Source organism: Vanacampus margaritifer, chromosome 14 (assembly GCF_051991255.1).
Source record: "Vanacampus margaritifer isolate UIUO_Vmar chromosome 14, RoL_Vmar_1.0, whole genome shotgun sequence".
Lineage (NCBI taxonomy): Eukaryota > Metazoa > Chordata > Actinopteri > Syngnathiformes > Syngnathidae > Vanacampus > Vanacampus margaritifer.
In genome coordinates this window covers 12,565,734-12,576,876 of record NC_135445.1, presented here as the reverse complement: position 1 = coordinate 12,576,876, position 11,143 = coordinate 12,565,734, and the positions used below count along the sequence as shown (strand labels likewise).

General features: G+C 39.5%; 1 protein-coding gene across 1 annotated transcript in view; it reads left to right on the top strand.

The window, feature by feature from the left end:
* The first annotated feature begins 5,528 nt into the window (after positions 1 to 5,528).
* hcn1 (hyperpolarization activated cyclic nucleotide-gated potassium channel 1) overlaps positions 5,529 to 11,143 on the top strand; it is an 86,284-nt gene continuing 80,669 nt past the window's right edge. The window contains exon 1 of the mRNA XM_077586394.1: positions 5,529 to 6,183. Within this exon, the coding sequence (XP_077442520.1) occupies positions 5,825 to 6,183 (359 nt within the window). The 5' untranslated portion in view covers positions 5,529 to 5,824. The remainder of the gene's footprint in view (positions 6,184 to 11,143) is intronic.

The window sequence follows — 11,143 nt, the reverse complement described above, 5'->3', positions numbered from 1 at the left end:
ACGTAAACCAACAATTATAAGGAAAGGTGACATAAAGGTTAGGAGATTTGACTTTCCCAAGAGGCCCATTATGTGTGCTAGGTTGACCTTTTTTTTTTCCTCTTCATATGTGGGTTTTCTCTCATTTCAATCGTTATCAATCGCCCACTCAAAGAAATCTGTGGAGTTAAAGCTGCATTCATTCTCGTTATGAGAACTCATCTTCCCGCGTAATATGACACTTGAAAAAGGAGTTCACAACACTTAGTAGGCCAGCATCCTACCGCTTTTAAATTTTAAAACACAATCACGTAATAGATTGATCATGCGATTGTAATCATTTAAAGACTGCAGTTTGCAAATGACAGATGCTGTCGATCAGCCTGATATTATCGATTTATGATATTTATGACCATCCTTGATGCGGCGGTTTGTTTACACCCAGGCAATTTTTTTTTCAACTCGATGAAGCCAACCTTTTGTCTGGGCTGGTTTCCGTCCAGCCTCATCTCCTGCGCTCCATGATAGCCTGATGGCCTCGGCCTGGAAACGGACCAAACCCGCAATCCTATTAAAACGCTACTCTCCTCCCAACTCCGATCACGCTTTAATTAAAATAGTCAGTCCAGCTTGGGTGGCAGTCCAAAGACGTTGGGGAGAATTCGAGTGCCACAAGGAACATAATATTTTCATTTTTTTTTATTGATGTAAGGTCACACTTAGCTCACTGTCTACCACCTTTACATCCAATGACTTTCAAAAAAACTAAACAAAATAAATGGAAGGGGGAGGGGCTTGGGGGCTGTAACGCAATGCTGCCATTCTGTTGGCGGCTGATGCTATTTGTGGCATAAGTAATAGCTGCCAGGGCAGGCCTATGAAATGGTTCATGTCAAGATGAGCTATTGACCGTAAGCAGAGATGACTGGGATGTAATCTTAGAGACACAATGCAATTTTATCCCGGCCAATCAGACGGCAGCAGACGGAAGGAACATTGTGCTCCGTGGAAGGCCACGTTCACTCTCAATTGGAATTTTCACTCTGAGACTTTGTCGAGTGTCTTCCACAATTTTTAACAATCTAATATTTCCAATACTGTGGTTACATCAAAATTATCAACATGTGCGCAAAATGGTGTTCTCTGGTTACATCATGTTGCCTCATTTACTTCAAGGTTGAATTCATCAACAATCAATTCTGCACAACCAAAAGAATTTGCAACAATAATGTATTTGTCAGTAATGAGAAAAAACTCAACATTGCACACTTTTTTTTCCTGAAAAAGGTTACATTCAAATCTTTTTTCATGTAATATATATGACAGCTTTTTTTTAAAAAATATTTTTTTAATCAAACATCAAAATAATTGAAAATGAATCTAAAATTACATCAAGCCATGATAAGAATGATTTCATCGTTTTTTTTTTAAAACATTTTTTATTATAACGTTATTGATGTCATTTTTTCCCTGAAGAACAACTCAGAACATTGTGAAATTTTATCGTCATATAACTGCCCCATTCTTCTTCTACTACAAATTCTACTTACAGTTTACTTCACATAAAAAGTCATGTACATTTTTTTTCTTTATAATATGTTCTATGCCTCCACCAGTCTAAACACTGCATTCAGACTAATATTGAGTTTGTGGAATATGAATTTATCAGCAAAATCTACCTATTTTTATCCATCTGGGGTCAGCCATTTTGCTTTGTACTGCCACTTGCTGTCAACTGAAAATGACATCACAGTTGCTCAGGTAACAACCAATCACAGCTCACCTGTTTCCTGGTTTTGGTCATATGACGTTCGCAAGTTGAGTCCTTCCTTGGGCACTGTGATGTCATTTTAAGTCAACAAAAAGTGGCAAAATGGCCGCCCCGTGAGATGGATTAAAAAAAAAAGTGGATTTTGCTGCTAACTTAATATTTCACAAAAACAATATTAATTGGAATATTATGTGTAGACTATTGGCAGCACATAGAACATTTTGTATATTTTTGAAGTAAAAAAATTAAACAAATGTTTTTGTTGTTGTTGTGTACTTTAAAATACTCTTTATCTAAGCAAAATATAATTTATCCGAATACTCGAGTACTCTATCTAATTTTCAGTCGAGTATTTGAACACTACAATACTCGATAGCAGCAGCCCTAATCAATTCCACACAAATCAGCATTGGTTCTTATTTTCGAAAACAAATGCAGGCTTGCGCCACGAATCCATGTGACCCTTTAACCGTGTAAATATATTTTTGCTGTCCTCTTGACACGTACATCGGGGATTTGCATTTTGTTCAATATCTGTATTACTTTAAGGCATAAATCTTATGCAATCTTTCTCTTTTAGTAAGCCCCTCCCACTCTCCCTTCCCCTTCCCTGGCACCATGAACTGTGCAAGTGAAGTTACACAAGAAGGGGGTGAACAGTTGGCATGCCAACTAATCCAACCCATTGCAAACTCAAAGAGAGAAAAAAAAAACAGTAGGAAATAAATGAAGCGATGTCGGTTTCAATTAGGGTAACATTTGGATCATTACATAATAATCCAACAGCAAGCATGCAAAACATCCAAGCTAATATCCTGTCCGTTCATCTAGACAGCCAGCTGCATTCAAAGAGAGGTTGATTATGCTTATAATAATTATTATTATTGTTATTGATGTCCATTATGTAGTTATAGAAATCAAAAGTGTAATAGGCGGCAGGTGTATGGCAGAACGCGCATTGTTTACCACTGACAAAAACAAATTGAGTGTGGTTAATAGTTTAATATAATAGGTTGACTAAACGTCCTCTTTTGCACGGACATGTCCACTTTCTTACGTTAAAGCGTTCAGTTAAGGTACCCAGAATTTTAGCTCACTGGCAAAGATCTGTGTTGCTAAACCAGAGGGTGTGGGTTTGATCTCCACTCGCCCCATTATTAACTCATTCACTGCCATTGACGGCTATAGACGTCAAAAATTCATTTGAACTATTTCTATTAGTTTAACATTTTTTCCACTTTTGTTAATAAGAGTATGATAACCTATAAAACATTTTTTGGGGGGACATTTAGAACAGATATAAAATTTGTGATTAATCGTGAGTTAACTGTTGAAGTCATGCAGTTAATTACCATCAAAAATTTGAATCGCCTGACACGATTTAAAGAAAGGAAAAAGATTATTAAAAATTAGGGGCGTCAGGTGATTACAATTTTAATTGTAATTATTGGCATGACTTCACTAGTCAACTCAAGATTAATCACAAATTTTGTATCTGTTCTAAATGTCCCCCCAAAAATGTTTTCTAGGTTTTCATACTCTTATTACCAAATGTGGAAAAAATGTTAAACTAATAGAAATAGTTCAAATGAATTTTTTTACGTATATAGCCGTCAATGGCAGTGAATGAGTTAAAAATTTAAAAAATATGAATTGACCGCGGGAGCAATAAAGCTTGCACACCTTAGTGTCGTGTACGTACATACCGTATACTCCAAAAGGTTTAGAACGTCTTCAATTTACTTAAAAAAAAATTCTAAATTGAACTGCTTTGTGATATAGTAGCAACTTCTTAGACAAGACAACCAAACCTCCATCGTTGGGTTTGTGGAAGACATTTAAAGGCACATATAAAATGTTTGGTTGGGTTAGACTAGAGCACACTATCCATTTCAGCGTCCAAAGAGAATGTCGGTTCCATTAATCTGAGCAACATAAAACTCAATCGATCATAGCCTTCAAGGGGAGAAAAAAAACTACAATTCCATCTAGCATAGTGTTACAAATTGTAAGTCAAACACAGCATCAACGACCTAAAGAACCCCCCAATGGGAGGATCATTGTATCAATTTACATGTTGAAAAGTAAAACGTTGGGTCTCCCTTCCAAGCAGGTGACCTAAAATAGCATATTTTTCCAGGTGTTCATAATTTTATTTCTATTGGAGTGGAACCACAAATTCCCTTTTGGTTTGAACATATATTTCTTGGTTTCATTTACTATCCACTTGTGACAAAAAGTTAAATAACTGTTTTTATTAAATGAGTGTTTTCTTAACATTATTCTTAAAGTCTTGTGGGTAAAACTCAAGCTACATCTAAATCGTGCTGCCGTGAAGAATTGTGGGTAATATCGTTTCGTAAACGTTGGTCCGAAGTAACCTTTGCTAAAGGTGGCATACAACTACAGTTCGAATGTTCTTATCCTCCAAGTACTTCCAGGTCATCTCACTCGGATACAAGATTCCGAAGATGCCCCTTGTGTTGAATCAAGACGGACTTGTCAGCCATTTTATTCTTCAACGCAGTCAAAGCTGTTGTCATGTGTGTGAAGTGCACCAACGCAATATATTCTTTCCATCGCTACATGCTATTAGCACCAAATTCCGACACACTCCCATGTCGTTTAACCAGTCCATCCCATAATACGATTTGAATGACAGTCGCAACAGTATCTGTTAGCCTGAAACACTAGCTTAAATTCCATGTGTTTTCGACAGATAGATGGTTGAGTTAAAAGCAATGCAAAGAAAAAGAAGAAACCATGAATATTTTGATCAAATGTATTATTTTACTTTTTTTTTTTAACAATAACACATTTTTTATACAATTTTTAGCCTGTTACAGGGGATTTATAAACTACTTTTTGTCGCAGTTAAGGTTTCCCTCGGAAGGCCGTTCTGACTGTGAAACCATGTAGGCCTAAATCACCTCATGTTTAATCACCTCATCATATTATCACATATAAAGTGCACAACAAATTGATGGATAACTCGTTTTAAAATCCAAAGTCAAGAATAATGTTTTGTTCAACTGATGTTTAAGTTAATGTAATAAGGGTGTTTGGTAGCAAGAAAATGCTTGCAATATCTCAATGTCATTATGCCATTGTCACATGACAATTTGAAAGTTTTGGTACAGATTTTAGCAAGCGTCATGGAAGTTGACATGTTTGATTTGATTCATGGGCCACATAAAAAGAGGTGGTGGGCCAGATCTGGCCCCCAGGGCCTCGAGTTTGACACCATGGTCGATAACAATTTTGGAACGAAATTGTTTTTGTATAAATTTGAGTATTTATTTTAGTTGTAAATATTTGTAGAGAAATTATTATAAACCGTTTTCACTAACAGCTTATAATAATTCTGTATTAACACAGTTTTGGAAAAACACAAGAAATTCGGTTTGTTGGTAAAATAGTTTTTCAAAACTGGTAAAAAAAAATATTTCCAACAGTTTATATTAGTTTTGATAATCATTTACAAATGGTTTATCATATTTTAGAATATATATAGATTTTCTGGACAAAATAGCTTATTTGTACATGTTGTAAATTAGAACATTTTTGATTGATTTTTCATAATACAGTACAAGGAAAATCTGATTGTAGCTTATTATATATTACATTTTAGTACACCAGTGCAAACTCGTCTCGTGTCGTGGCATGCATGTCTGTAACAGATTGGTGAACTTCACTGACGCGTCATGTGATAATTGGGGAGCGTGTGTGTGCGGTGGGCGTCTCTTGTCCATCATGATTATGTAAATAAGGTGCGGGAGCTTGAGCAGGTCGAAACCGCAGTGAGACGAGCCTCGTGTGTGCGCGCGCGCGCGTGTGTTGCACGTACGCGCGGACGGTTCGGGGCCGGGGCCCGTCGGTAGATGGCGGTAACCCAAGAAAGCTGATCCAGCGAGCAGGGGAGGGCTCTCGGCCACTCGGGCTCCGGTGTTTGCGGCAGGAGGAGTGGCAGCAGCAGCGCCGAAGCACTGTGAAGGACACCAGGAGAGAGCGGCACCTCTCCGGCTCGAGCCCCCTTCCACTTCCCCCGGCCCCCCTTTCAGCGCGCACGCAGCCATGGAGGACAAAGCCAACTCGTTCTCCGGCGCCAAGGAGGAGAAGGCGGACGGGAATAACGCCTTCCAGCGGCAGGACTCCATCCAGAAGAACAACAGCGCGGGCGGCCAGAACACCAAGGAGCACGGCAACTCGGTGGGCTTCAAGGGGGAGCGCGACGAGGCCATGGTGGGTTTCGACGACCTGGAGGCGGCGGCCAGGCAACACGGGTTCATGCAGAGGCAATTCGGGGCCATGATGCAGCCCGGAGTCAATAAGTTCTCCCTGCGGATGTTCGGCAGCCAGAAAGCGGTGGAGAAGGAGCAGGAGCGGGTGCAGACGGCCGGATACTGGATCATTCACCCGTATAGCGATTTTAGGTAAAACACCTGAACGCACCCCCTCTTCCCTCCTCCCTCCTCTCTCCCGGCTCCGGTCACCCGTGGGTCTGGGAGCTTTCACGCACACCTTTGCGATGAAGCGCGTGTCTCATTGCGGCATTTTGCTGCATCGCACAAACGTCCTTGGACGCAACACAAACACGCTCAGGCGCTCGCGCTCAACGCGCGCGCGTGGCGTGTTTTTGTTGCGACATATTGCAGCTCGTGCAGGCGCCACTCTACCTGCCAATGCACCAGCACCGTCATTGTAAACATTGTTCTGCTGCAAAGCAGGCGGGAAGACGACGGACCAAGAAGATTGGGAGGGGGGGGCTTTTTGGGAAGGGGGGGGGGGCATTCACGTGTGATGTCATTTTGAGGGTGGGAAAACAGTGGGGCGAGGGGCGGAATATACTATACATGCTCAGCATGATAGGCTAGTGTTGGGCACTTCTGGTGGTTTTGGGTTAGAATCCCTTAAGGTGCATGTATTTTTTCCATGTATCTATTTTCTATTTATTTCAATAGACGACACCTGATATGAGATTGACTGGTGTCAAGTCTCGGGTTTACCCCTCACCTGACTCTGCAGGGGGGATAGTGGGTGAGAGCCTCAAGCGTCCACATGAAAGGGGGCAATCCACAGGTCCACTCTGTTGACAAAAAATAACAATAATCAGAGTCTGTGCATGTCAGCCTGTCCCCCCCAAAAAAAGAAATGTAAATGTCCCCATTTTTTCCCATGGAATGTTAAGATTTTAAGTACTCCACTTTAATTGTTAAATTATGCCTTTTTTATTCTCTTGGTATGACAACCATTTTGCCTCTGATTATTCTGTTTTTATTCACATGAGATTGTCTTTTTTTTCCATTTTTATATATATTTTTTAAATATGTTTATATATATATACACAGTATGTATATATGTTTGTATATAGGCCTACTGTGTATATATATACTGCATGCGTGTATATGGAAATATATGGATTGTATGTCTTTATGTATGTTTGTATATAATATATATAAATGTATGTATGTACAGTTGTGCTTGAAAGTTTACATACTCTTGGGGTGTGTAAACTAATGAGCACAACTGTTAATGTACAAATGCTAAATGTCGCTTAATGACACAAAAATTCTATTGTTGCGAATGTTAAGATTTGCTATGAATCCTTATCAACTTCAACCTATGAGAATATCAAAACAATTGTCGTAATATTTTGGATTTTATGGCCATTAAGCCTTTTTCCATAGCACATATAGTAATGGAAAGTGGTCTGCCTCATCTAATTCCACCAGTGAAATCAGGTGCAGGTATAGTCGGCTGTCTCACGGTCCACTTCACCAATTAACACGTCTCACTCATCCGGGCCCTCTTTCTGCGTCGTTCAACTCAGTGTTGGCCATCATCCCACGAGCTGTGCTCTGGAGCCTGCGTCTGGCTCTGAGAACTGTCCTTGGTCCTGAAGTCAGTCTGCGCAAGCCTGCAGTGGTGATTCAACCTGTAGTTGACCATACACTGTGTAGATTTGTACAAAAATAAGTCAAAGCTAATGGTTGAAGTGCTCCCAATGTATGCTCGGGCCGTTGCTGTTCCTGTAGGTGTTGTTAGCGTGTGTTTTAAATTGTCGACTGTCAAAACAAATCAAGCAGACGACGACAGTTGTTGTCTGTGGACTAAAATCACCACAAGCAACACGTTTTTTTTATTTTTTTTAATTGCGTTTATTGGTTATAAATAATTTTTTAAGATAAATATACTTTACACAGGTGGGCACTGGTTAGCAATTTTTTTCACTTTTGTTTGCGGAATTGCCTGCCTGTCCATACAAAAAAAAAAAAAGTACGATTTGTGTCTCCAGTTAACCCTGATTACGACGTGAGCAGGTTTATGACAGATCTCCAACGACATAGACCTGCTGAGATGCACGTGCGGTGTATGCACAGCGATGGTGGTGGTCAAGGATTAGCAGTCAATGAGCTTAGTGGTCTCTGCAAACCATTATGTAAGGAGATTGACCCATGCCGCTAGAAGATGAGCAAAGTGCTCAACTTGGCCAATTTTCTTTGCGTTTTTTAGCAGAACGGCAATTTTATTTGTTGAGAGACTGTCATTTGTGTCGCAGGACGCTTAAATGGTGCAAAATTGGTCGTTTATTCACTATGAATAATGCACATTTAGTCATCTATCTATGCCAGTGACGTGTAGTGAAAATAAGAACATTTTCCCCCCGCCCCCCCACAATTATTATATCAGTGTACAGTGAATCCCCGTTTATGGCAGGGGATACCTTCCAGACCCACCTGCAGAAGCTAAAAATCTGCGACGTAAAGAGACCATACTGAATTAAAAAAAGATTAAGATCCATTCCTACATGCTTAAAACACATTTCAACATAGTGACACATTTTTTTGTCCTTAGCGCCTGTTAACACACTGTTGCTGTCAAGAATAGGTAAACTATCATATAACATCCCTTTGAGGAATAACTCTCAGAGCAAAGCCCAAAACATTGTGAATTTAAACATTAAAACTTTCAAACACACTTTATACTGTAGAAAAGTGAAGAACGTTGGCTAGCTTAATGCTAACCTATAATCTAAACCTCTTTAGCTGGTCGAATACAAATTAGCATGGAAGTTATGCTAATTCTAAACTTTCAAACAACTTTAACACACATGGAGCATTAACACACAAATACAGTTTACAAATATACACACAGACATATATTCTCACTATGTGGGAACAACAACTTTCTTGTGTTATGTCGCATATCTGACAATAGAGCTCATTGCTGCCAAGCGTTTTGTGGCAAAACGTGGTACTACACCCATGGTGTAAAACTACATTGAGATCTGCTTGTATAATGTAATTTAAAAAAAATAACTTAAAGATCCGCAATATAGCAGTGGTGTCGAAAGATGAACCATAATATATTTGCGGTTCACTGTGTATATGTTTTGTAACATTTTTGTTTGGTGGTGGGCTATGAGATTTTTCTAATGTAAGCTACTAGCTAACTTAGCTAACTACCATAGCTCAACGATTGAGAAACACTATCCAAGTTGCTTGACTAACCTGTTTGGGGGGAAATCACAATAAGATTATCTTTCAAAATCGTTCATCCCTAACTCGTTCACTGCCAATGACGGCTATAGACGTAAAAAATTCATTTGAACTATTTCTATTAGTTTCACATGTTTTTCCACTTTTGTTAACAAGAGTATGAAAACCTTGAATTTTTTTCAATTGTACATTTAGAACAGAAAATTTGACTATTGAAGTTAAAAACATTTCTGATGCGCCTAATTTTTAATAATCTTTTCTTTTTCTTTTTTAATTATAGGCATCAGGCGATTATTATTATTTTTTGACTTCACTAGTTAACTCAAGATTAAACATGAATTTTATGTGTTCTAAATGTACAATAAATAATTTTTTTCTAGGTTTTCATACTCTTGTTAACAAAAGTGGAAAAAAATGTGAAACTAATTGAAATAGTTCAAATGAATTTTCGACGACTATAGCCGTCAATGGCAGTGAATGAGCTAATTGTAAGCATAGCGTTTTTCTAAAAGCTGTCAAATCTCACAAATGACACCATAAAATGGACATCGCCAACTTCTGGAAGCACGTTTCCGCCCCCCCTCCCCTTTAGTCCCCACTTCCATACCATGGGCCTGACATTTTGTAAAGGGCACTTTCTGAGGGGGAAGTCGCCTGGGAAATTGCCTTCCTCGACTAGCTAGCTGCCGTGTCTTGGCCGAAAAGTTCAAGTGTGCTGTTGATGTTGTTGCTCTCACATTCACATTCACAGTCTCGTGTTCCTCAGTCATGCTGACTTCTGAAAACAAAAAAAAGCACAACCTCACAACATCCATAAAGTCTTCCAGTATATCCCTTCACGTGAAACGTAACACCCAGCATATTCGTTGTGCAGCGTGGCTACTTAAAGATTAATGGCAAGTTAGTAGTATACATTATTCATACGTTTTTGGAGAGGTCCCACATGCAGGGCATCGTATACCTTTGCTCACGCTAAAGAGAGGACCCTGTTACCCCTTTTAAAGGTGGTCTTAGTACATTGCCGTGTTTTCATTGGTGTTTTAGCCAAGTTTTGCATTTTTGTGTGGTTTCTCAAACGTACAGGACAATATTACTATTCATGTGCCACGGCTAAGCTAATGCTACTTGGCCTTGGCAGAGGGTATACCGTATCTATGCCATTATCAAACATCTGCATTTGTTCCTCTAGCTAAGTCTTCCTGCTAGTGGTTCTATAAATAGCACAGTATCGATCCTCGTCTGTAAGAAGGCTACAATGATGCATTGGCATTCATCCATACAACGATGATCGATAATTAGCTGACAACGCAGAACGTGAAAAGCAAGTGGCTGTGATTTTCTTGACCATTCTTTTTGTGTGTGTCATTTTTACAGAACAGCAAAAAGGCAGTGAACTGTTTTACAGACGGTGCGAAAGGAACTTTTCACTCAGGCATCCTGGCTCTTTTCCCTCTGAAGACAGAATATTGCCAGGTCGACTTTGTCCACCCATTCCGTGCCGTTGCTAATTTTTACAGTAAAAGGTTTGAATAATGCCGGTTTCAGCTTTATACAGAGGTGTCGTCATCTGATACTACTGTGATTGAAAATTATTGGTATTACCCTTAAAGGTAGAATATTGCTCCATCTTTGTACTGTTTACGTATACAAGAGTGTGACTGAAAAGGACGGCTTTTCCGAGCTTTGTAAAAGGCACTTTTACACACAGGTGACCTCCCGACTCAGTTATGGCTGGGATACCATTCTACCTTTCAAAGCGGAAAATCTGCGGCTCGATCTCGTCTTCACCTTTTATATTCAAAACAGAAGGTGGGAAAAGATCTGCTCATTTAATGAAGTCAGTTGTCCCGCGGTGCAAACATGTTGGCAGCGATCTGCAGAGTCATCTGTGTTT